The 27500-nt window shown below is 42.9% G+C and overlaps 1 protein-coding gene across 2 annotated transcripts in view; it reads right to left on the reverse strand.

The window, feature by feature from the left end:
• Nucleotides 1-27500, reverse strand: part of AUTS2 (activator of transcription and developmental regulator AUTS2) — a 1101572-nt gene that overhangs the window by 618857 nt on the left and 455215 nt on the right. For both annotated transcript variants that reach the window (XM_070945611.1, XM_070945602.1), the window contains exon 3: nucleotides 22932-23033. In XM_070945611.1, the coding sequence (XP_070801712.1) occupies nucleotides 22932-23033 (102 nt within the window). The remainder of the gene's footprint in view (nucleotides 1-22931; nucleotides 23034-27500) is intronic.

The raw sequence follows: 27500 nt of genomic DNA on the forward strand, positions 1-27500 counted from the left end.
CTGTTTGTCACATGACCTCACGGACTTTGTTCCGACAAGCAAAGGGGAAGCCAGATTCACTTAACAACCATGTTACTAGCCACGGTGGCACAGTGGTTAGAGTGCAGCACTGCAGGCTACCTCTGCTAACTGCTGGCTGACTGCAATTTGGCAGTTCAAATCTCACTAGGCTCAAGGTTGACTCAGCCTTCCAACCTTCCGAGGTGCATAAAATGATGAGCCCAGATTGTTGGGGACTCTGTAAGCCGCTTAGAGAGGGCTGTGAAGCACTTTGAAGCAGTATATAAGTCTAAGTGCTATTGCTAGTGCTACTAACTTAACAACTGTAGCTAGGAAGGTCATAAAATGGGTCTTGCTCAGCAATGGAAATTTTGGGCTCAATTGTAGACAAAAGTCAAGGACTACCTGTACTGTTCCAGGTGGAAAAAAATCCTTCATACTAAACAATCCAAATCAATCAATTAAATGGTTTCTTGGGGAACATTCCAGATTTTTTGTTTTTCACCCTGTTGGACTTTTTTTCTAAACATGCTTTTTTGATGCCAATAGTAACAACAAACCATTTTTTCTCCCTCTTTCTGATGAAGCCATGATCTTTTTGCAGCCAATCAAGGGCAAAGGTAAGCTCAGTTGTGATAAAAACGATTGATCAACAATCTTGGAGGATACTTGGAGAAGATTTCCAAGTATTTCTAGCAGGACTTCCAGATTCTGTAACAGCTTTGTTCCTTATGCCATCCATCTGGTAAACTCGCAAGATTTGTTTTTCTCACTGTGTACGTTTATACATCCGGACTAGAATGTGTTGTTTCTCTCTGTCATATAATGCATGTGGCTATAGGCACAATTTTGCATTTATTTATTTATTTTGTCAAGTTGATGCAGTATATATTGGAGGTGGTGACCCTTTGAGAACTGCATGCAATCAAATTTCATTTTAATGTAGGCCGATTAGTGTACATTCAAAGTGACAATAAATTTATTCTATCCATCCAATCTTAGCCCAATGTCTGTCATTTACAATTGAGGGCTCGCCATGTGGCTGCCTTTGACTGTCTTTCTCTAGATTCAGAAGCAAAGCAGGGTCCAACAGATTGTATTGTTTAAGAGCCGAGGTGGTTAGAGTGCAGCACTGCAGGCAACTTCAGCTGACTGCTAGCTGCAGTTCGGCAGTTCAAATTTCACCGGCTCATGGTTGACTCAGTCTTCCATCCTTCCGAGGTTGGTAAAATGAGGACCCAGATTGTTGGGGGCAATAGGCTGACTCTGTAAACCGCTTAGAGAGGGCTGTAAAAACACTATGAAAATGGTATCTAAGTCTAAGTGCTATTGCTATAGTACCAGAGAATCCCAAAGTTGTAAGTTATGCAGGGAAGCTTAACATAACGTCAGGAACATGGTTGTGGTAAACCAATCTCTGATTTGCTGCAAAGCAAACTGCAAGGATGTGGTTGTGAAGTCATTCTGAGTTGAGTTCAACTTCAAAGTCTCTTTATTCCTTTTTTCACTAAAGATGATGTCCCTGAACAAATAGATTTGTGAGAGAGCATAGCTCTTGCAGATTAAAGTTCTGCCACATATAAATTATACAGGTGTGTGATATTTTGCTTACACATTATAAATCAGTGACAAGGGAGGTGGTGAATTGTGGTCTTTCCTCCAGAGCCGTCGCAAAGTTACAAATGCAGCCTGAAGCCGCCTGATTCTGCCTGTGTTCTTCCCTTTGATTTAAGAAGGCTGAACTCTCACCATTCTCTTTCTTGATCTCATAACTAAATCGGCACATGGAGGATTGCAGTGGTCAAATAGAAATTATTTAAAAGGTTTTTTTAGAAAAAATGTCTCAAAGGTGCTTTTTTTTTTTTCGAGAGACAACTGGACTTTCTGTTTTTTCTTTGAAGACGTTTCACTTCTCATCCGAGAAGCTTCTTCAGTTCTGACAGGATGGTGTGGAACGGAAGGATTTATACTCCTTGCAGATAGCTGGACGTTTGCATTCTTTTAGCGTGTTGTTAAGGCCACCTGGAGGTTTATCTGTGTCCTCAGGGTCACCTGAGTGGTGCAAATGGGTACAGACCTTTCTTGGAACTGTGGAAAGGACTGTGTAATAGACTGGAAAATGTAGACTACAGGTGGCCTCAATGAAGGATTTATGCTCCTTGCAGATAGCTGGACGTTTGCATTCTTTTAGCATGTTGTTAAGGCCACCTGGAGGTTTATCTGTATTCTCAGGGTCACCTGAGTGGTGCAAATGGGTACAGAGCTTTCTTGGAACTGTGGAAAGGACTGTATTGTAGATTGGAGATAGATGATGTCTATGTCAGCGTTCCAAATTATATTCTCCTCCAGCGCTGACATGAATGAAAGAGGGAGAAGCTTTGCTTTTTTTTTTTTTTTTTTTTAATTTGATTTATATGCCGCCCTTCTCCGGAGACTCAGGGCGGCTTACAATGCGTTAAGCAATAGCCTTCATCCTTTTGTATATTTATACAAAGTCAGCTTATTGCCCCCACAACTGGGTCCTCAATTTACCTACCTTAGAAAGGATGGAAGGCTGAGTCAACCTTGAGCCTTGGAGAGATTTGAACCAGCAGTAAATTGCAGGCAGCTGTGTTAATAACAGGGTGCTTAGACCACTGTACTATCAAGGCTTTAATGCTGAGATGAACTTTTACCTAGTTCCCTGCTCTTTAGTAGATAGTGTTACCTGGGTGACAGAGGGAGGGGGGAAATTCCTGTGAAAAGAAAGTGCTTGGGACGAAGAGATGGATCTGCACGATGGCCAATGAGACATTGGGGTTGAAGAACGGAAAGGGAGGGTTTTGGAAGGAGGGGCCAGTTTTGGCTGCACAAAGAGTTCAGGGATGTCGTTCTCCTATTCTTAAATAAAAAAAAAGATTCATTAGAGACCTTGCGTTTGAGAATGAAGTTTATTGAAGATAGCAACGAAACCTGACAGTCATATCCAGTGGTGGTATTCAGCCAGTTCTATCTGGTTTGGGCAAACCAGTAGCGGCGGCTGCGGGTGGCTCCACCCACCCGCCTGGACATAATCACGTCCCATTTATCTACGTTTTTGATGCTCTGTGCATGCGCGAAAGGCGTGCGCGCTCACATTTGCACACTGGTAGCAAAGGTAAGTGAACACCATCCCTGGTCGTATCCCTCCCAATCTATTGAGAGAGGGCTGTTCAATTTTGACATAATGGCCTCTTTGAGCCCTCTTTCAAACCAACAATCCTCTCTGTCCACAATATGGACTTTGTTGTCTTCAAAAGAGTGGCTTGTGTCTTTTAAATGCAGATGGACTGTTGAATCTAGTCCTGATGTGTTTAGAAAAAAAATGTGTTTCCAACAGGAATACACAGATCTCTGGGGAGTAGGGGAAATGCTGTTCCATAAGGCAGGTTCTGCGTCAAAGAAGGCACAATTCCTAGGTCCATTAAGAGGACACTTCCCAATGAAAGTGACTTTGGATCTTGCCAACCATCCCAGTGCTGGCAGGGTAAGCAGAAACAACTGGAGACAGGTAGTCCCATATGTGTCCTGCTCCTATGCCAGGTAGGATTATATAGGTGATAACCAGCAATTTGAACAGCACCTAAAAACCCACAGATAGTTGGTGGTCATCACTGAGCTTCAAGAGCTTCTACAATCATTGTCCTGCTAGTTGCTTTTGGCAGAGTTGGGTTCCACTGAAAGAAACTGTTCTGTGACTCGGCAATCCTTCCAGATGTATGGTTCCTGCTGGTAGAGACTGTGGCCAGGGAAGTGTGTACCAATTGCCGACTATCTTTTAGAATGCAGTATTGCATATGAGCCTTGGTGGCGCAGTGGTTAGAGTGCAGTACTGCAGGCTACTTCTGCTGACTGCCAACTGCCAGCAGTTCAGCAGTTTGAGTCACACCAGGCTCAAGGTTGACTCAGACTTCCATCCTTCCAAGATCAGTAAAATGAGGAATCAGATTGTTGGGGGCAATAGGCTGACTCTGTATACCACTTAGAGAGGGCTGTAAAGAACTGTGAAGCAGTATATAAGTCTAACTGCTATTGCTATTATTTGGCCAAGTGTGATTAGACACACAAGGTATTTGTCTCCAGTACAGAAGCACTCGATATACATGCAAAGCAACAGAATAATTATAATACTATTGTTATTGTTCTTATCAACCTTATGAATATTACTGATATTGTTCTTCACCTATAGATAGAATCTTGCCAGACTAAAGCAACTAGCTCAGAGGTGGGTTTCAGCAGGTTCTGACCAGTTCTGGAGAACCGGTAGTGGAAATTTTGAGTAGTTCGGAGAAGCGGTAATAAAAATTCTGCTTGGCCCCGCCCCCATCTATTCTCTGCCTTCCAAGTCCCAGCTGATCAGGAGGAAATGGGGATTTTGCAGTAACCTTCCCCTGGATTGGGGATGGAATGGAGATTTTACAGTATCCTCCCCATGCCATGCCCACCAAGCCACGCCCACCAATCCAAGCCACGCCTACCAAACCACACCTACAGAACTGGTAGTAAAGAATTTTGAAACCCACCACTGAACTAGCTGCATAACTATATAGATATACTCTGTGAACTGATAGGGATCTTAGCTCTCTTCCTGCCTACAAATTTTCCAAACTCCACTAGAAACATCCCCTCCCTCCTGGGACTCTAGACTACATTCCACTACAGCCACAATTGGAGAATTATTCTATTCTAATTTCAGGATAAAGAATTTCATTACTAGTACCTGAAGCTATCAGATGTCTTTTTATATTATTTTTAGACTGTACACTATCCAGGATCTTAGGACTGACAGTATAGAAAGCTTTAAAATATATGAATGCATGCACAACATCCAACATCTTGTCATTCCAAGCCCAATCTGATGCAGGCTTGTTAAAAATTCAACTGAAAGTATTAATTTAAAAGGGTAGCTTGGGACTAGATTATTTCCCCCTATATTTTCCACCTAGAGACAGATGTCATCTAAATTCCCTCTTCAGCTGGTCTTACCTAGTCATGGGAAGAGGAGGAAAAAGTGGAGGAGGGGGAGAGGAAAAGTGGAGGAGGGGGAGGAGAAGGAGGAGGAGGAGGAGGAGGAGAAGCAGAAGAAGCAGAAGCAGGAGAAGGAGAAGGAGAAGGAGAAGGAGAGGGAGAGGGAGAGGGAGAAGGAGAAGCTGCTTTTGGTGTTGGCACCCCATCTGTAGAATACCTCTTCCAGAGAAACACACGTGGCAGTTATAATACAGAGATTACCTTATCTCCCCAAGCATTTGTAGCACCACTTAATTGACTAGGGGCTTTATTGCTTTTACCACTTTTCCATGGGATGCATCTAGAGGATCATTTGCTCAAAAGAGGGCAGATGGTGAAAATTTAGACAAGCGCTGTGACTCACATGCATGCATCAAAAGAGCCAAACATGCATCATGCCATTGCAATGCTGCTTTCGTTATTTTAATAGTCCTGCGGATGATGTTGCTTTCCAGCCATTCCTTGTGCTACATAGCTGCTTTCATCAACTGGGATATTCTCCAACTCCCCTTTTAAATATTTGCATTGTATCAGTAGATGCACACATATGGAAAGAAACACTCTCTCTCTCTCTCTCTCTCTCTCTCTCTCTCTCTCTCTCTCTCTCTCTCTCTCTCTCTCTCTCTCACACACACACACACACACACACACACACTCACACACACACACACACACACACGTCTAATTTGATTTAAGTGATGGCATATCTCTTCATGGGTGGTCTGAAACTACAAAGAGTAAACAAATAACATCTGGGTGAGTTCTTTAATAAGACATGTCTTAAAAGAAGTGTGAAGAGAACTTCCATCCTTCCACCAAAAGCAAAGATCCAGACATCATTCAGTACTGAATTCATAATTGATTACATTTTCAGCCCAAGCTTGCCATACACTTTATCAGTAATGATTTAGTTTAACCCAGCTTGAACTGTAAACAAAACTAGCACATCCTGGATCATCATTTGTTTGTTTATGATGCTCATATGTCAACCATTCCCAGTTTTAGGTGATCAACAATGTCAACAAATATAATAACCCTCAATCCAAATTAGTAACCAATGCAAATTCTGAAGCAGTAATGTCATTATTGTCTTTCTCTCTCCCTCTCCCTCTCCCTCTCCCACCTCCTACCCATCTATCCATCCAATTTAGAATCCTCACAGAGGGATGTGCAATACACTCACTGCAATACACACATTGTTCCTCGGATGCCACATTTTGTACCAGCTACAGTTTCCAAGTGTTTTGCAAGGACAACCCCAAGTAAGGCATCTTTCGTGCATCGAAAAAAACAGAAGTAACTCAACCATGAGTGACTGTGAGCAAGTTTGAGCAATTGTGAACTTTAGTCCACTAAAGTTCACAATTGACACAAAAGATATAATAGCACAAGACCTCTTTTATCCATATTTGTCACCTGCTTCTGAAACAGGAATTAGAAGTTACACAATAATGTCTCAAGCTCTGGACCACTTGTGAATGGCGGAATTTGGTGATGGAATTGTCCTGGAATCCTTAAACCCACAACACCAAAACCATTTTATTTTGAAGAATGAAATTTTGTTCTTCGTCATCCAGATCCTGAGAGCTTCTAACCACTGGATCAGTACTTTCATAGGCTTTCTGTTCAACCCAAGATAAGAAGTAAAAGCTGGGTATCATTTGTGTATTGATGATACCAAACCCTTTCTTAACGGATGTCCTCCTCCAAGCAGTTGAATGTTAAAGTGAACTGTAGTGAAAAGCCAACACAGTTCTAGGCTGCATAAACAGAGGGACAGAATCAAGATCACATGAAGTGTTAATACCACTTTATAATGCCTTAGTAAGGCCACACTTGGAATACTGCATCCAGTTTTGGTCACCACGATGTAAAAAAGATGTTGAGACTCAAGAAAGAGTGCAGAGAACGGCAACCAAGATGATTAGGGGACTGGAGGCTAAAACATATGAAAAACAGTTGCAGGAACTGGGTATGTCTAGTTTAATGAAAAGAAGGACTAGGGAAGACATGATAGGAGTGTTCCAATATCTCAGGGGCTGCCACAAAGAAGAGGGAGTCAAGCTATTCTCCAAAGCACCTGAGGGCAGGACAAGAAGCAATGGGTGGAAACTAATCAAGGAGAGAAGCAACTTAGAACTAAGGAGAAATTTCCTGACAGTTAGAACAATTAATCAGTGGAGCAACTTGCCTCCCGAAGTTGTGAATGCTCCAACGCTGGACGTTTTTAAGAAGATGTTGGATAACCATTTGTCTGAAATGGGGTAGGGTTTCCTGCCTAAGCAGGGGGTTGGACTAGAAGACCTCCAAGGTCCCTTCCAACTCTGTTATTCTATTCTATTGTAGAGAGGACAGAGTCCTACAAAGCAGAGGTCTCCAGGATGTTCTCTCCTCGCCATTGCTACTGACTGGAACTGACCCTTCAGTAGGAGAAAAATAATTGCAAGATATTCCCCCCCACACACACTATCATGTTTTGAGTAATAAAACAGTGCGATCTTCTGACTATGAACATCCAATTCCAGTCCACTTCAATTCACTGATGTCTAACATGTCAATATGTAGCAAAGTCATCTGTCATTGTGTTGAGCGTTCCTATCTTCAAGCTTGTTATATTCCATCTTCCTACTGTTATTCAGTCTTTGAAAGTTCAGGTTTTCTTTTCTTGCATGGCATCTTCAGCAACTAGACATCCCAAAGGCTTTAATCTAGACATGTCATAAACATCATTAGTTCTCTGAAAGATTCTGAGCTCTTTCTCAATAGCATCTTGAACGACACCCAACCGGAGGGGACCATCTTATAATCACTGTATCTTGTATGTCCTTGTAGTCTTCTTGGTACAATACAGGAGTGTTTCACCATTGCCTTCTCCTGCTCAGTATGAAATGAGGCTTTGCCATTTTCACTGAAGTAATCATCTACTTTCAGCACCTTCCCTATATCGCTGAGGCCTAAGATAGGTGCCTACTTTCAGGACTTCAATGACCCCGCTGGTATTAAATTACTGGTATTATAACCTCTTAGCATACACTCCTGGTGTTACTAATAAAGGAGAATATTTGTAGCTCAGGGTTGACATGAGGGGTCCTTGGTGCTCTCTGAACTTGGTTGTTTTCTTGCCGACAATATACTGTTTATAAAATCCAGGTCAATCTCCAACTGAGTGTTTTAGATTTTGCTGATCAATTGGTTCTTTTTATCTCCCTTACCTATCCCACCCATATAATTCAGGTAACTATTCAGGCCTGCTAAATTTGCATGACTGAATCTGATGGCTGAATCCCATCTTTTATTCTTTAAATATCTGTTCTAAAAATGCAGCCTTCAAGATAATAGCGCACTGCTCTGCTTAGATGAGGTGTGTCTAACCCGCGGCCCACAGGCTGCATGTAGACCTGGATAACTAGTAATGCTACATAGATTTATACATTGACTATATTATACTGTATATACGCCTTAACCACTGTACAAACTGGAGACACCTCCAGGGTTTTGAGGCAAAACATCCTTGACTCTCTGAAAAAGGAATGTTATTTTGACTACATACTACATATCACCCATACTCTGCAATCGAACGAAGACAATTCCTCTTCACTCAATGTGACCCCAGCAAGCCAAAAGTTCAAACACCCATAATTTAGACAGGCTATTTTTGATCTGGATCAGTTTCACATGTAATATACTTTCAAGTCTGTTTTATCACATTTTTTTGCAAAATTGAAACATTTTTTTGTGTTTACCAAAAGTATGAATTTGTAGCCACTCAAGTCTGAGGGGTCCTTGGTGCTCTCTGAGCTTGGTTGTTTTCTTGCAAACTAGGTTACATCATTAGTGCTAATCATTGATCACTAGCACATATGATGATACCTAGTTTGGACAATGAAATGTCTACAAGAAAACAAGCTGTCAGGGTTCCAAGTAACACCCCCAATGAAAGAAGACTCCGAGGCTTGAATTTTTTCAAAGTTCCATTTTATTGAAGATGTCATATTGGCACAACTGGGAAAACCCGAATCTGAAAGCTTCCAGGTTTTCCCCACCCAACAGAAAGTCCAAGTCCCTGCCCAGCACCCTCATGTCCATCACATTGTCCAGTCATCCACCATCCAAACTGGAGACACCTCCCAGGTGCCGTGGCAAAATGTCCTTGACTCTCTGAGAAAGGAATGTTATTTTGACTACATACTACGTATCACCCATACTCTATGCAAGTCCCCCTACCATTTTCTCACAGAAGAATATTTGGGAGGCCTGAAGGCCCAAATGTAAAAGATGGCTTCCAGCTCTGACACAAGCAAGCTCAGAGAGCACCAAGGACCTCTCATTCCTGGTGTTCTTCACTCATTCCTCCCAGGAACAACATTCCCCAACTGACACCACAATGATGCAGCACAACAGATATGAGTGACATTAAGAGATATGACATAAAGGAGAATATAAAATATTTATGTATTTTATGGATACCACATATGATCATCAAATGCTTCAGAAACCATAGGAAAACCAATGGGAAAAATCTGCCTGTAAACACATTTTCACCACAAACCCTGATGATGTTACTTAGCTTGGGTAATGAAACATCTGCAAGAAAACAACCAAGTTCAGAGAGCACTACAGATCTTCAGACTTGAGTGGCTACAAATTCAAATTTCTGGTAAATGGACACAAAAAATGTCCCAAGTGGTCTGGCAGAGGTGGGTTTCAGCAGGTTCTGACCAGTTCTGGAGAACCGGTAGCGGAAATTTTAAGTAGTTCAGAGAACCAATAAATACCGCCTCTGACTGGCCCCACCCCCCTCTATTCTCTGCCTCCTGAGTCCCAGCTGATTGGGAGGAAATGGGGATTTTGCAGTAACCTTCCCCTGGAGTGGGGAGGGAATGGAGATTTTACAGTATCCTTCCCCTGGAGTGGAGAGGGAATGGAGATTTTACAGTATCCTTCCCCTGGAGTGGAGAGGGAATGGAGATTTTACAGTATCCTTCCCCTGCCATGCCCACTAAGCTATGCCACGCCCACCAAGCCACACCCACAGAACCAGTAGTTAAAAACTACTGTGGTGTGGGATACAATATTGCAAAAAAAAATGACAAAACAAACTTGAAAGTATGTCATATCTGAAACTGACACAGATCAAAAATAGCCTATCTAAATGACGGTTATCCAAACTTTTGGCTTGCTGGAACCACACTGAGTGAAGAGGAATTGTTTTGGGCTATATATACAATATAATATCTAATATAGTCAATCTTTAAATCATATAATAATGTTAAAAAGTTTACGATCTTGTGGGGATGCATTACTAACTTTCCAGGGCTACATGCAGCCCCTGGGCCACAGGTTGGACATGCCTCATCTAAGCAGAGCAGAGTGCTATTATCTTGAAGGCTGCATTTTTAGAACAGATATTTAGAGAATAAAAGAAGAGATTCAGCCATCAGATTCAGTCATGCAAATTTAGCCTGAATATTTACCTGACTTATGTGGGCAGGATAAGGTGAGGGAGATAAAGAAAAAGAAAAAGAAAAAAAAAAAACAATTGATCAGCAAAACTTAAAACGCTCAGTTGGAGATTGACCTGGATTTTATATACAGTAGTGGCCAAAATTGTGGAAACCTTTTTGGGAAAAATGTATTTTCTAAAACTAGCTAATAACACCACTTTTTTTTTTTAGTAGTACCATAAAATTATATATCAATGGAAAGATAGTTTAATCAAGAATGTAAGGCAATAACTTTTATGGAGGATTTGCTATTAGAATAGCAGTTACAGTAGAAAGAAGAAAAGTGAAACACGTAGCAAAAACGAGATATACACAAATTATCACCATAGAAAAAGCGAGATATGGAAAAATTATCACTATGTCACTTAATAGTTGGGTAACCTTTAGCATGAATGATGGCCTTACAACGTCTTCCCATGTAACGAACCAAGTCTTTTAGTTCTGCAGTTGTTATAATGTGAAACCAAGATTGAAGGATTGCTTCTATTAACTGGGTTTTATTGCTGGGTCGCTTCTGACTAACAAGTTTCTTTCGTCGGCCCCATATATTTTCACTTGGTCTTTAGAATGGTCTGGGCTATTCCCAGGCCATTCCAGCAGTGGAAAATGAGTATCTTGAAACTCAAAAAAAAAAAAAAAAAAAAAAGTGGTGTTATTAGCTATCAAACCTCAAAAATACACTTTTCCCAAAAGGTTTCCACAATTGTGGCCACTACTGTACAGTATATCTGGCAATATATTTATTTCTGCTTCTATCTGCTGGGGGTTTAGTGGTCTCACTGTCATTTGAAGAGGCGTTCAAATCAGTGATGGGTTGCCCCTGGTTTGCCCCTGGTTTACTATAGGTTCTATAGAACCTATAGTAAAACTAGCAAAAGGCTCCACCCACTGACCACGACGTCATCAAAATGCTTCTGCGCTTGTGCAGAAGAGTGTGTGCATGCCCGAGCAGCCCCGCTGTGAACCAGTAGTAAAGGTAAATAGAACCCACCCCGGTTCAAATCGTACTCCAACAATGCAATACCTTTGTTGTATGCAAAAAAGGAGGAAAAAGTTAATCCCTGATATTCTTGACTAGGGCTAGGGTGGGGTCGAGGGAATCCAGGTATTAATTTCTACAGAGCAACTGTTAATTGATGCTAACAGTACTGAGTTAGATATGTGACTTAGTACATAAATCAGGTTCTCAAGCCCCTTTAATTATCTACTCAACAGGAGTGCAGTGGTTCACAGAGTTAGGACGCTGAGCTGATGATTGGCAGGCTCACATTCAAGACCTGGTTGCTGCCATGTATCGGGGTGAGTTCCTGTCACTCGCTCCAGCTCCTGCTGGCCCAGCAGTTCAAAAGCAGGTGACTGTGAGTAGATAAATGGGTACCACTTTGGTGGGCAACCTAATGGGGACATGAAAGGACACACACACACACCCAACTAGGCATCCCCTGGGCAACTGTGATTTCACCGGTTAATCTTTCAACCTGGAAGTGCTTTAGTGCTCTCAGCACAAGAACAGCAACTTCTAATCAATGCCCTTAAATCCATTCCCTTCCCTACCTCCCCTCTCTGAACCTGGCTTTGAAAAAAAGCTAACTCTGGCCATAAATAGAGCCAGAGTTGGTGAATTCTTGTATGGGACACCTCCAGGAAATCTGAGTTCAGAAAACCCCCAAAGAAGAGAATAGTTAACCAAAGGACACTTATGCATTGTTGCTAGGAAAACTGCCATGCCAAAAAAAGGTTTCCATCGGGGTTTAACAATATGGAGCCCTATGGCGAAGCATCTTTCAGCCTAGTTCCATACAGGAACTTGGATTGCTTTGTGATTCTCTCAACAATCATTCACTTCAGCTCCCTGATGTGAGATACCTGTTCAGTCCATGCAACCTGCTGCTTTAGAAATGAGAGTGAAGAGTGTCAAAAAGATTTAAAAAGGGGGGATATCACAGGCAGAACGTGAATCCTGCCCACAGTACAGTCTGCAAGAAATTATCCCTAAGAGGGACAGCAAATGGAAATTCACCTCCGTGCTGATCTTAGCTCTTGGAGATACCCTTCTGGAAGCTAAGAAGCTAAGGAATATTATAAAAGGCAATTGCCTTCCCTGTAAAACAAGACAATATCTTCTAAAGCTTAACATGACATTTAGGTTCGTTGTTAGTCATTAGCAGGGGTGGGCTTCAAATATTTTAGCAAGGGCTTCTCTGCCCGGTTGCTGGGGTGGCCGTGGCCATGGTGGGTGTGGCCTAGTTGGCCTCCTACACCTTGGGGGGGTTGTTTTTGCCCTCCCTGGGCTCTGGGGGCTTTCCTCGAGTCTCTGGTAGGGGGAAAACGGCCTCCTCAGGCTCCGGAGGCCCTCTGGAGGCCGGAAATGATCCCGTTTCCAGCCTTCCCAAACTTCTGGTAGGCCCGTTTTTCACTCTCCTCGAGTCTCCATGCATGCCTTGAACATACCTACATCCAAAACAGGCCGTGTGGGGACTCCTCAGAAGGGAGGGGTGGGGCGGGGTAGGCGGAGCCAGCCAAGAGTGGGATTTGGGGGTTCTCCAAACTGCACAGAATCTTAGTTAGAGGTTCTCCCAAACCCCTGCGAACCCCCAGCAGCCCACCCATGGTCATTAGATTTATATCCCACTTTCCTTGGCCAAGCTCAGGATAGGTCATAAGCCAGGCTCAGAGAGAGTTGATAACCTCACAGCATCCCAGGAACTTCTGTTACTCCACAAGTATCTGCAGAAGCATGTCAAAAGTCAAGACTGTGGCTGCAATGGTGCAACCCTAGCGTGGTACATGGAACCCCACTTTTATCTGCTTCTGGGCACAATTGAAGGTGTTGCCTATCACTATTATCATGGCTTAGGCCCGGGGTACTTGCAGGACCATCTCCAGCCGTTCTCCCATCATCCTGTGCGCTCTCACAGAGTCGGCCTCCTCAGGGTGCCGTCGGCCAAACAATGTCGGCTGACGACCCCCAGGGGGAGGGCGTTCTCTGTGGGAGCCCCGACCCTCTGGAATGGATTGCCCACTGAGCTCAGGACAGCCCCCGACCTTCTTTCCTTCCGTCGCGAGCTGAAGACGTGGCTCTTCCGCCAATTAAACTGATCCGTTTGGGGGTACACTGGTATAATTTTAAATCGTTTTTAATTGGGTTACTGATTTTAATTTGGTATTGTATTGTGATTTGTATTGAAGCTGTCATTTTGTAAGCCGCCTTGAGTCCCTAGGGAGAAAGGCGGCATATAAATCGCAATAAATAAAATAAATAAAATAAATAAATAATTAAAGCCCTTTAAGTTATGGGTCCAGAATTTCTGAGGAACCATCGTGTTTCAATGGGATTGCCCTGCCCCACTTGCTCCAGCAGAAAGGGCCTAGGAATTTCAGCCAGCAGGGTCTAAGGGAAGAGCCTTTCCCGCTCTTCTTTGGAACATCTACCCCCAGACTTCTGGTTTTCCGAAGGAACCTTAAGACTTGCCTCTGACAGTTGAGATGGGACCCTGATGGAGGTACACTGGAGGTGCTTGGTGGAGTGACAGGGAAAGGACTACCTGGCTTTTTAGTCTAATTTGAGTCCTCTGTAATCCTAATTGTTCTTGTATTTGCTATTTTTATTACTTTTGTAAGCTACCCATTGGCTTTAGATAGCGAGATGGGCAGCAAATAAATTTAATAGATAAATAATAAATGCATCTATTATTTATTTATTTATTTAATGAATAATATGATTTATTATTTATATGTACAACAAATAAATAATAAATGTATTTTTTATGAGCATCACACACCGAGGCTTCGACCACACCATTGCAGATGACATCTTTTACCATACCTGTAGATCAGGGGTGGGTTCCACATACTTTACTTTACTTTCGCAGCGGGAATCTGCATGCGCAGATAACAAATGATGATGTCGTGCCAGGTGGGCGGAGCCTCCCACCGGTTTTACTACCGGTTCTATAGAACCGGACAGAACCGGGAGCAACCCACCACTGCTGTAGATACCTCTCTATATAGCTGAATCTAGATTTAAATCTGAATCCCCACAGTCCATGTCCAACACCTTAGCCTCTATATAGCAAAGGACTGCTTTCAAATACAAGGTCAATATTTTGGCCATGTATATTTAATAATGTTTTTTCATTAGCCCCAGTTCCAAAAAAGAAAAAAGAAAGAAAGATATGCAGTTACTTCTAAGCACTTTCCTTATTGTTCCTCACCTACAGACAGAAATCTTGCCAAACTAAAGCAATTACTTGCATCATTACAGATAATTCTCTGAGAACGTCTAAGGAGGACTGGTCTTAGCTCTCTTCCTTCCAGTCAAACTGTCTGCACTTCACTGTTTCTTGGGCCTCTGGTATGCAGCACCTCCCTGCTGGGAATCCAGACTACATTCCACCACAATCATGTATGGAGATTCTCAAGTCAGCCAGGTCATGGTTGTCCCAAAGGTACTTTTTTCAAAAGGCAACTGGACTTTCTTTTGTTTTTCCTTGAAGACCTTTCGCTTCTCACCCAAGAAGCTTCTTCAGTTCCGAAGGAGAAGCTTCTTGGATGAGAAGCGAAACATCTCCAAGGAAAAAAATAAAGAAAGCCCAGTTGCCTTTTGAAAAAGTACCTTTAGGTTCCATCACAATCAGTTTTTAATTCTTTCTCCATGGATGATCCAAATAGATGACCAAAACAAAAGTGAATAGCTCCTATCTATTTTTACTCTCCACAGGATTTCCTTCCCTGAGCATTAAGAAGTAATGTAATTCTAATGTAGCACTAAAAGCAGAGTTCACATGTTATGCTAAGATATAATGTGGTTTATTTGGTTTTAGCTTAGTGTCCTATGCATGCCTCCCATTCATGGCTTACTAGATAGAGTGTAATTAAATAATCTACTACTTAATATAATGCCAGCCATAAAATTTTGGTATCCCATTGCAATATCCTGTGGCATTTTCCATATTTCATTACCTCCAGCAGCCATTTTCTGCTACTCCATTAGCAAATTCCATAACATACTAGAATATTTGAGAACTGATGTGTATCTATAAATAAAGCCTTTAAAAAAAAGAAGAAGAAGAAGCTTTAAAAAAGAAGAGTGGAATGGGGGAGGAGACGAAGCTCCAGGAGAAGTGCATGAAAATACAAGTAATTCTGAGGGAAAGGGAAGGCAAAGTTGGGTGGAACTGAATTCCTGGATGAAGGAAACAAAAGGAGCAGCCATCTTGCCTCCAAGCAAAGTCTCAAGTGAATGAATTCCACTGCAGGCAAGGTTTTGATGAGACGAACTTGGTGACAGTGCTCTCTGCTTTACATAAGGATGGAGGGGGAGAGAACTGACAGCTCCAACATCTTCTGAGCCCTAGGGCAGTCTTATCCAGAAAGCAGAAAACAAGTTGTCAGTCCCACAAAAGCAACGCAAATGGAAATATAGCAAGCGGGGAGCTGGAGGTTGAGAGAGAATAAGAAAAGCAAAGCAAAGGGCCAAGGTACTCTGCATGGACTCATCCCCTCAATGCCAAGTGCTGTTGGCTAATTAATTGGCCTTAGTCTACCACAGGATAAGTTTAGAAATACATTTATTTCTGAGAATGCCTCTCCTTCCCTTTCCCTCTGTCAACCTCTCTCCGCGTGTGCTGCAGGCAGAAGGATGGGAGATCAGAAATCAGAATCAGAACTGAGCTGGAAGAGACTTCGGAGGTCTTCTAGTCCAGCCCTCTGCTCAAGCAGGAGATCCTATACCATTTCAGACAAGTGGCTGTCCAGTCTCTTAAAAACCTCCAGTGATGAAGCACCCACAATGTCTGAAGACAAGCTGTTCCACTGGTTAATTGTCCTCACTGTTAGGAAGTTTCTCCTTAATTCCAGGTTGCTTCTCTCCTTGATAAGTTTCCATCCATTGTTTCTTGTCTTCTCTTCTGGTGTTTTGGAAAATAAGTTGCCTCCCTCTTCTTTGTGGCAGGCCCTCAAATACTGGAAAACTGCTATCATGTCCATGGTCCTTCTCTTCTCTAGACTGGCCGTACCCAAATCCAGCAACCATTCTTCATATGTTTTAGTCTCCAGGCCTTTAATCATCTTACTTGTTCTTCTCTGAACTTTTTCCAAAGTACAAAATCAAATCCATCTTTGGTAAGAGCTGCAACCCGTTTTCTGAATGGAGGCTAGTTTTAATGCTCGTAACTCATAACTGAATATACAAGGTAGTCCTCAATTTATAACCATTCATTAGTGACAATGAATGCAACAGCATCAAAAAAGGCTGGTCTTCATACTTATCACAGTTGTAGCATCCCCATGGTCACCTGAACAAAATTCAGATGCTTGGCAACTAGCACTTGTTTACAATGGTTGTACCACCCTGGGGTCATGTGACTGCCACATGCAAAGTCAATAGGGGAAACTGGATTTGCTTAACAGCTACATGATTCACTTGACAAGTGTGGTGATTCATTTAACAACCTGTTGTGGCCTGTCAGCGGCCTGTGAAGCTAGTAGCTAATTCCGACAGCGAGGAGGCTGGTGTGGTGCTGCGCCAGCAGCCTGGGCAGCTGGCACTCGAGTCAGACAGTGAGGAGGCTGGAGAAGATGTGGTGCCAGAGGCAGGGATTCAGCCAGGGCCTTCAGAACCTCCAGAAGCTCCTTTAAGTGAAGAGGAAGAAGAGGAGGAGCCTCTTCTCGATGCACGGGTGCGCAGAGCTGCCAAAAGGCAGGAGTGGCTCCTCAGGAGGAGGTCTCCTCGAGAGTAAAGCTTGGGGCTAATTGGTCACTCCCTTAGCCTATTTAAGGAAGGATGACGACTGAAACAATTTGCAGGGAACAACTATGTTCACTCTCCTTTGCGTCTGGATCTTATCAGTTTCCTGCAAATTGCTTCTGGGCTTTCTGCCAACCATAGTAAGATTACGATTATTTATTCTTTGGATTCTTGTAGGCTGTTAAGAAAGTTAATTAACAGCCTTTGTTTCAAAAAGACCGATTTAATTTAGTAAACTAAGGTTTGTACAGACTTTGTGTGTTCTGCATTCTTTGAGGTCCGTAGCTGGGGCAGAACACAACCACGGCAAAAAAGGTTGCAAAGTTGGGTGTGACTCACTTAATAAGGGCAATGAAAATTCTGTCCCAACTGTGATCATAACTACAGGACTACCTGTAACCTGGGTTTGTGTCATTTAGAATAACAGAGTTGGAAGGGACTTTGGAGGTCTTTTAGTCCAACCCCCTTAGGCAGGAAACCCTACCCCACTTCAGACAAATGGTTATCCAACATCTTCTTTAAAATTTCCAGTATTGGAGCACTCATAACTTCTGGAGGCAAGTTGTTCCACTGATTAAATGTTCTAACTGTCAGGAAATTTCTCCTTAGTTCTAGGTTGCTTCTCTCCTTGATTAGTTTCCACCCATTGCTTCTTGTCCTGCCTCAGGTGCTTTGGAGAATAGCTTGACTCCCTCTTCTTTGTGGCAGCCCCTGAGATACCAGAACACTACTATCATGTCTCCCCTAGTCCTTCTTTTCATTAAACTAGACATACCCAGTTCCTGCAACCATTTTTCATATGTTTGAGCCTCCAGCCCCCTCATCATCTTGGTTGCTCTTCTCTGCATTCTTTCTAGAGACTCCACATCTTTTATACATCATGGCAACCAAAACTGGATGCAGTATTCCAAATGTGGCCTTACCAAGGCATTATAAAGTGGTATTAACACTTCATGTGATCTTGATTCTATCCCTCTGTTTATGCAGCCTAGAACTGTTGGCTTTTTTGGCAGCTGCTGTACACTGCTGGCTCATATTTAAATAGTTGTCCATTAGGACACCAAGATCCTTCTCACTTAGACAGCCAACAGCTGATGTCTCCTTTAGAGCTAGGATAGAGATTTAATGCCATAATTTACCTGCCACCCTTAAGAAGGTTGGATATCTACAATGGCTACTACAATCACAGTCTGTTCCAAATATGTCCACTGACTGTACTGACCACCAGTAACATATTTTCACTGTGTTAAAGTCACCTCCACTAACATGCTATTATCAGTCTATGTTCCTCTTTGTGCCACACTTTACACTTCTCAGTGTCTCATTATATAGTGCTGGTTAAAAGCACAAATGCCATGAAAGATAATTCTCTGCCCATCTGAGAAAATTTCATTGCCTGGGGAAAACCACTGTGTAGGTTAAGCCACTGCCAGAAAAGTAGAGCTGTGGAGGATGTTCCTATCCTTCTCACTGTAATCACAGTGATGTCCCTAATCACTGTAATCATTGATTGATTAATAATTCATCCATCCATCTATCCATTTTATAAGCTGTATTTCTATGTAGGTGAATCCTCAACTCCATATGGTTTAGGGCTGGGTATGTGTGACATTTTAGGGGCACTGGGAAAATAATGAAAGGAGGATAGACATGAACTCTCAAAGAGAGTTGTTGGCAGGTTATCTGATAAAGGGAAGCTCAGTCCTGATCTGTGTTTTTCAACCTTAGCAATTTTAAGATGGCCGACTTCTGCTTCAGAAAAGGGAAAAAAGGTGGAGAAAAGGTGGAGAAAACATGAAGGAAATGTGAAGGTGAAGGTAAGGAAGAGGAAAGGAGGGGAGAGGGAAGGGGGGATTGGAGGAGAAGAAGGGAAGGGGGAGGGTGGGTTGGGTGGGGAGGGGAGGGGGGATTGGAGGAGAAGAGGGGAGAGGAGAAGGGAGGGGATTGGAGGAGAGGAGGGGAGAGGAGGAGAGGGGATTGGAGAGGAGGAGAGGGGATTGGAGGAGGGGAGAGGGGAGGGGAGGGGAGGGGAGGAGGAAAGGAAAGAAGGAAAGGAAAGGAAAGGAAAGGAAAGGAAAGGAAAGGAAAGGAAAGGAAAGGAAAGGAAAGGAAAGGAAAGGAAAGGAAGCCTGAGATAGTATTTTCTTTGCAGCCTGAGAAATGTTACTGAGGTGAATTAAAAGGTTATTTATAGAGAAATAAAAATTGATTAAACAAATTGGCACTTTCATTTCAGTTTCTCAGGATTTACCAGCATCCTTAATTTCTTTTCCCTACATCTCTCTCTTGCTTTGTTTGCCAGGCTAATTCCTATGTCTTCCTGTGTTGTCTTTTAAATTCAGGCCCAACCCTTTCCCAAGACTATGAGTAAAACTGACATGAGACATCAAGTCAGACTGTTGGGCAGACTCCAGGAAAACCTTCTCCAGTCATGCCAACTCAAGTTCATTTCATCAGAGGGACCAGGAGCTGAACCTAGGTGAGAGGCTTTTGCTGGCCTTAACTAAAAAACTAAATGCCTTTCTGGGAATAATTGAAAGTTGTGCTGAATGCTCAGTGAGTATTTTTTACTATAAGAACTAGGAAAGTTATTAAACAAGTAAAAGGTAAAAGTAAAGGTTCCCCTCACACATATGTGCTAGTCGTTCCTGACTCTAGGGGGCAGTGCTCATCTCTGTTTCAAAGCCGAAGAGCCAGCACTGTCCGAAGACGTCTCCGTGGTCATGTGGCTGGCATGACTAAATGCCAAAGGCGCACAGAACGCTGTTACCTTCCCACCAAAGGTGGTCCCTATTTTTCTACTTGCATTTTTATGTGCTTTTGAACTGCTATGTTGGCAGAAGCTGGGACAAGTAACGGGAGCTCACCCCGTTACGCGGCACTAGGGATTCGAGCCACTGAACTGCCAACCTTTCAATCGACAAGCTCAGCGTCTTAGCCATTGAGTCACCACTAATGTTTCCAACCCAGAGAATAACTAACTTCATCCTTTCTCTTAATAGCACTTAGACTTATATACCGCTTCATAGTGCTTTACAGCCCTCTCTAAGCGGCTTACAGAATCAGCATATTGCCCCCAACAATCTGGGTCCTCATTTTACTGACCTCGGAAGGATGGAAGGCTGAGTCAGCCTTGAGCTGGTGAGACTTGAACTGCTGACTGCTGGCAGTCGGCAGTCAGCAGAAGTAGCCTGCAGTACTGCACTCTAACCACTGAGCCACCGTGGCTCATATTCCCAATAATGAGACCATAACACATTGTGTCTTGTACCCACCCTCCTTCCTAGACAAGCAGCAGAGAAAAATGATATCCATGCAAGAGGTAGGCTATTGTTATAATAAGCACCAAATTTAAAATCGTAGCTCAGAACTAATTTTTCCTTTTTAAAAAAATTAAGACAATCTGTACTTCAGCAAGAGGAAAACATATTGTTTTAGCTTGGCTAGCAAGATATGTATCTCATCATAAAGGCTTGTTAAGTCTCTCCGTCAATGTTACTAGTGAGCCAGAGATCTCGGGAATTCGGAGAAAAGCAGATTTAAATTTCCGTGATGTTAGCAAAGCAGGCATGTGATTATTATTAGCAGAAAGTACTGCCAACCGCTCCAACAGATGACATTGTCCCTTTGTGAGTATGGATTGCAAGTATTCACGCCATATCTATCCCAAGGCTATCAATTATTGTGATTTTAATGCTAGTCTTACAACTTTGTTTTTCCAAACTCTCACATTGAGATTGGGGCCAAGCCAACATTTACCCAGATACTTGCTTTTTATTTTCAATTTTGTCTGAAAAGAAACACTGTTTTTTTTCTCCAACTTATCACTGGTACCTCACCTGACACATGTTTTTAAAAAGACCTTGGGCTCCGTGGATATTTCCATAACTTCATTCTTGCAAACGCCAGTTGGCTGCATTCTTATTGGCCCCAGGGCAGGACTCAATCCTCTTAACCAATTGCTAAAATTAAGAGGATGTAGTTTCTTTGCTCTCGCACATTAACAATTTCCGAGGAACATACCATGAAAAAGAGGAGAAGGTTCCCACTGGGTCACAAAGGTTCGTCTATCCAACATACAGTGATACCTTGGTACTCAACTGCTTTGAAACTCATCCAATTTGGTATTCAAAACATGCATTTTGTTCCGGTATTCATTATTTGTTGATATTCAACACACAGGCTCGAATTTGTCGGTGTCAGCTGTCTTGTGACTCACTACATTATTCCTTATGGGAAAAATTTGTTTGGTACTCATCGTTTTTGGTTCTCATTGCACCTCCTGGAACCAATTAACAATGAGTAACGAGTTACCACTGCGCTTCATCCTGTTCTAATCAAACCAATATTGTCTCACCAAGAAGATACACTACAAGGCTGCATCTCACCAGTGTTGGTCATCTATAACTGATTTTCAATGGCAGCTTGCATTATATCCAACATTTAGTTCTCATGGCTGATAAACATTCATAGATTAAGGTAAAGGTTCCCCTCGCACATATGTGCTAGTCATTCATGACTCTAAGGCTCATCTCCATTTCAAAGCCGAAGAGCCAGCGCTGTCCAAAGACGTCTCCGTGGTCGTGTGGACAGCTGACTAAACACCAAAGGCGCACAGAACGCTGTTACCTTCCCACCAAAGGTGGTCCCTATTTTTCTACTTGCATTTTTTACGTGCTTTCGAACTGCTAGGTTGGCAGTAGCTGGGACAAGTAACGGGAGCTCACCCGGTTACGCGGCACTAGGGATTCGAGCCACTGAACTGCCGACCTTTCAATCGACAAGGTCAGTGTCTTAGCCATTGAGTCACCACGTCTCACATAGATTGCCTCCTCCCAAATGAATATACATATGGTCCTCAATTTACAACCAATTGGGACCGGGAAATTTGTTATTAAGTGGTGTGATTAAGCAAGACATCATGTAACAACAACTTATGACTTTCCCTGGTGGCTTCCCCATTGCTTCCTGGTGGCTTCCCCATTGACTTTGCTTGTCAGAAGCTTTCTGGGAAGGTCGCAAATGGCAACCACATGACTGCCGGATGTTGCAATTGTTGTTAGTGTAAGTTGGTTGCCACACACCAAATTGTGATCATATGACCCCAGGAAAATCGTGCCAAGTAAGTTTGAAGACCGGTCGTAAGTCACTTTTTTCAGCACCACTGGAATTTATAATGGTCCCTAAATTAATGGTCGTAGGTTGAGGACCACCTGTATCTCATTTACTTTTGGAGTCTCCCATCCATGTGACTACGGACACTTCTTCCTAAATGTTTCAGTTCATCGTGTCCATCAATCAACATCCCACAATGTTCCCTTTAAAGCAGGGGGTCTCCAACCTTGGCAACTTTAAGACTTGTGAACTTCAACTCCCAGCTGGCTGAGGAAATCTGGGAGTTGAAGTCCACAAGTCTTAAAGTTGCCAAGGTTGGAGACCCCCTGCTTTAAAGCATCATAGTTTTGGGTAGATTAGCACTATGTTAAATTTACCGGTTTGCAAAAATACCCTGGAAATAACTCTTGAGGTTGACTCATTAACGCCTGGAGCAAAAACAGACGTCTTTGTCTCATAGTGTTTTTTTTTTCCCCAGACTGGTTTAAGTGTCCATGTAAGAAGTATCTAACCCAGTACACTCCAAAAGTCACACTTACGTCGCTGAGTCTCTCTCTCGAGCTGCTCCGATGAAAGCCTTTTGATTCTCCGCTTGCACTTTCACTGTCACTGTCTCGGCAACTGTTTTGGCCTGGATTAAGCTGCAGAACAAAAGTAAGAAATAAAAGTTTACAGTCTGTCTAAGAAAGACATTTAAAGGCATCCCTTCTAGCCTGGCAATAAAGCACAATGGTCGCGCTATCAAACCGTCTCTTGGTTTGGACCCAGTAAATTTTGTTGCCTAAGGCAAAAGGCGAAATAGCATCCATTCAGAGATGTTAATTGAAACTTTTCTTTCAACTTTAATAATGATAAACTATTACCCAGCAATTTGAGCATAATTTGGGGGTGAAGGGAAGGTTACGTGGCAGACTCAAATCTATCCACTCTGTCTGAGATACCTGTGATTCCAAAACCATTTGCACTATTCAGGTGACCCTGAAGGCACAGATAAACCTCCAAGTGGCCTCAGCATCCCTCAGAGGAGTGCTAATGACCAGATGACTGCAAGAAATATAAATAGCAATAGCACTTAGACTTTTATACCATTTTACAGTGCTTTACCGCTCTCTAAGTGGTTTACAGAGTCAGCCTATTGCCCCCAACAATCTGGGTCCTCATTTTACCCACCTTGGAAGATTGGAAGGCTGAGTCAACCTTGAGCCTGGTGAGATTTGAACTGCCAAATTGCAGGCAGCCGGCAGTCAGCAGAGGTAGCCTGCAGTACTGCACTCTAACCACTGCACCACCGTGGCTCATGGTCCTTCCATTCTCCACTGAAGAAGCTTCTTGGATGAGAAGCAAAATGTCTTCAAGGAAAAAAAAGGAAGTCTAGTTGCCTTTTGAAAAAGCACCTTTGGGACAACCAAGACCTGGATGACTGAGAATCTCCACAGACCTGTGGCCCTCTTGCTCCCTGATACACCAGCTCTGGACTTCGGCAAGTGTGACTGAGCACATGGAACTAAATTCTGATAGTCCACTTTTGTATTTATCCATACTAAACTCTGAAGAAATATTGCCTCGTTCTTGTCATATAATTCCCCTACATCTAAGGACCAAATAGTGGCTGGTGCCAACAAACAAAAGGAAGCATAAACATCTTCATTTCTGATAATGTTCCTGAAGTCTTAAACAGCTCTTTCTCATCACAAATTTTGTACCCCATAGAAACCTTGGATAACGTTAATCAACTGTTCGACAGGAAATTAGAAAAACTGCAATTTAGTGATCACATATGTGCTCTGTACACAGAAACATTCATATTTAATTGTTGGGATTTCGAGAAAATGCAGGAAAAACTCTTGCCAGGAAGTCTGATAATCCACCGCCAGATATTATAGAAAACCCCGGACTGGATAGCCCATTGTGATCTACGTTCTTTCATAAAGGATTTTGTGATTCAAAGGGTGGGATGCAATCAGAAGCTAAATGCCACTGAATTCAGTGCAATATCCAAGGAGAAAGGTATTGGGTTGCATTTTTCATCATGGATGAAAAGCTACCTGGGTAGTCACTAAAGAGTCGACAATGACTTGATGGTATGTAATCATCACCATCACACTAGGGAACATAACATATCTGGGAGTATTTCATTTTGGGTACCTGTTCACAGCTTCGATCATGCTTTGAAATGATGACTCAAAGTTGTAACAAAGAAAGCACCTCCACCCCCAAATACAAATACATGCCCTATAACAGGGTGTCAAGGCCCGCAGGGCCAGATCTCGCCCACGGGGTGCTTAGATCTGGCCTGCGGGGCCACCCTGGAAACAGCAGAGGACCGGCCCGTGGTGCTTCTGCCAGCAAAAATGGAGCTTGGGAAGGCTGCGGGTGGCCCTCCCGAGCTCTATTTTTGCTGGCAGAGGGTTGCAGGAAGCCGTCGCAGCCGAAAATGGAGCTTGGGAGCCTGTTTTCACTGGCAGAGTACTCGAACCACCACAGGCGCCCCTGAAACGAGTGACATTGAGCTGCCCACACCCACCCTGTCTATGTCCACCCCGGCCCCCCCAAGGTCAAACAGAACCCTGATGCGGCCTTCAATGAAATTGAGTTTGACACTCCTGCCCTCTAGTATAAATTGCTCAGATTTAGTTAACAGATTCTCCATCAACCAGCCGATTTTGATTCTGTGACCCTACATTAGAATGATCTCATACAGAAGCAAGCTTCTTCATAATACACCCACAAACGATCTAACATTTTGCCATTCAGCTAATTGCAAACAAATAAATAGACAGATGGATACTTCACCACCAAGTTATAGACAGTAAATATTATTTCAATCTACTAGTCCCTGACCACAATGGAAATTAAACATACAAACCACCCATTCATATGCAATTATTTCTTCACCACTACAGTAATCTGGGTTTTTAAGCTTTCCAAATATACTCAGAGACCCTGCTTTCTTTCTAGTGTGACTGGCTAAAATAGCTATGCACACACTTTAAGCATACGCAAGTATAATCAGGTAGAGACTTCCAGAGAAATACGACAAACTGAAGATGTCTCTGTAAAGGCAGAGCTGATGTCCATGGTGAAGACTAAGGAACCAGTGACTGGTTACTTGGAACCTCTCTGGATAAAGAGAGGAGAGGAGGTTGCCCACATATACTCTGAAGAGCTGCACTTTTCTAGGAGACCAAAAGACAATAATTTTCCATAGGTTTGAGTGCTGGCAGACAACAGGATCAGCAATCTTGTGAACAACCTTGATGAAGCCTTTTAAAGAAGTGGTTCCCAACCTTTGGGGCACCAGGGACCAGTTCCATGGGGGAAAAAATTTCATGGATTGGGAGGGGGGGCATTGTTTCAAAGATGATGGTTTATTTTGCAGAATACTAGCCTATCAAAAAGGGATGGGGTAGCTCAGTGGCTAAGATGATGAGCTTGTCGATCGAAAGGTCGGCAGTTCAGCGGTTTAAATCCCTGGTGCCGCGTAATGGGGTGAGCTCCCATTACTTGTCCCAGCTTCTGCCAACCTAGCAGTTTGAAAGCATGTAAAAAATGCAAGTAGAAAAATAGGGACCACCTTTGGTGGGAAGGTAACAGCGTTCTGTGCACCTTTGGCGTTTAGTCATGCCAGCCACATGACCATAGCCTGACTAGGTGGCCCAGTGGCTAAGACACTGAGCTTGTCAATCAGAAAGGTTGGCAGTTTGGCAGTTCAAATCCCTAGTACAGGTCTCCTGCGTGAGCAGGGGGTTGGACTAGATGACCTCAAAGGTCCCATCCAACTCTGTTACTGTTACTGTTTACTGTTATCACGGAGATGTCTTCAGGCAGCGCTGGCTCTTTGGCTTTGAAATGGAGATGAGCACTGCCCCCTAGAGTTGGGAACAACTAGCACATATGTGCGAGGGGAACCTTTACCTTTACTTTACTAGCCTATGATTCATTTTTTTTAAATTAGAAGAATGTTAACCGGCTCAAGGTTGATTCAGCCTTCCATCCTTCCAAGGTGGGTAAAATGAGGACCCAGATAGTTGGGGGCAATATTCCGACTCTGTAAGCCACCTAGAGAGGGCTATAAAAGCACTATGAAGTGGTATATAAGTGCTATTGCTATTGCTAAAAGCCAGTTAGTAAGAAGCTGTCCATGGTCCTGAATTCCATGACTTCTACTTAAGAGGTTAGGATAATTAATAAGAGGCATAAATGTCCTTGAACTGCAACAATTAAAAGACATGTCCTTGACAAACATCTAAGAAATGTTTCTCATGGAACATACAGTAGCTTTCAAGTCTGAAAACATAAAGAGATTTTATAAATTGGAGAGCTGCCACAAAGAAGACATCCTTCCTATACATCATCGGTGATATTTCCAATCATATATGACATACATCTACTATCATTAAAAAGTGTCTGACAGTAAATTCAGAAAATTGTTGTGTTAAGATTCTTATTTCATTCAGATATATTTAAGGCAGTCATTTGCTGGATAGATGGAGGAACCCTGATTGGCACGGTGGTTCGAATGCAGTATTGCAGTCTAATCCTGCTGACTGCCACGGGTTCGATCCTCACCGGTTCAAGGTTGACTCAGCCTTCCATCCTTCTGAGGTTGGTAAAATGAGGACCCAGATTTTGGGGGGCAATAGGCTGACTCTGTAAACCACTCAGAGAGAGCTGTAAAGCATTATGGGGTGGTATATATGTCTAAGTACTTTTGCTATTTTCAAACACAAAAGGTATACAACAGGAATTTAGTCTGCAATTCTATTAAGATAGCCACTTCTGAATTGAGAAAAATCCTCAGGATGCAGTGGCTACAATATACCATAATATTGTCATAATTTTATTTTGTTTTGGACAGTTAGTAATGCAACCTCCCGTCTGGACTATTTTAACGCTCTCTACATGGGGCTCCCCTTGAGGAGCACTCGGAGGCTCCAACTGGCGCAGAGTGCGGCCGCGCGGGTGGTTATGGGAGCGACGTGGCGCTCCCATGTAACACCTTTCCTGCGCGAGCTGCACTGGCTCCCGGTGATCTTCCAAGTGCGCTTCAAGGTTTTGGTTATCACCTTTAGAGCGCTCCATGGCTTAGGACCTGGTTATTTACGGGA

The sequence above is a fragment of the Pituophis catenifer genome, unplaced genomic scaffold (genome assembly GCF_029215685.1).
Source record: "Pituophis catenifer annectens isolate HBS135680 unplaced genomic scaffold, rPitCat1.0.hap2 SCAF_1, whole genome shotgun sequence".
Classification (NCBI taxonomy): Eukaryota; Metazoa; Chordata; class Lepidosauria; order Squamata; family Colubridae; genus Pituophis; species Pituophis catenifer.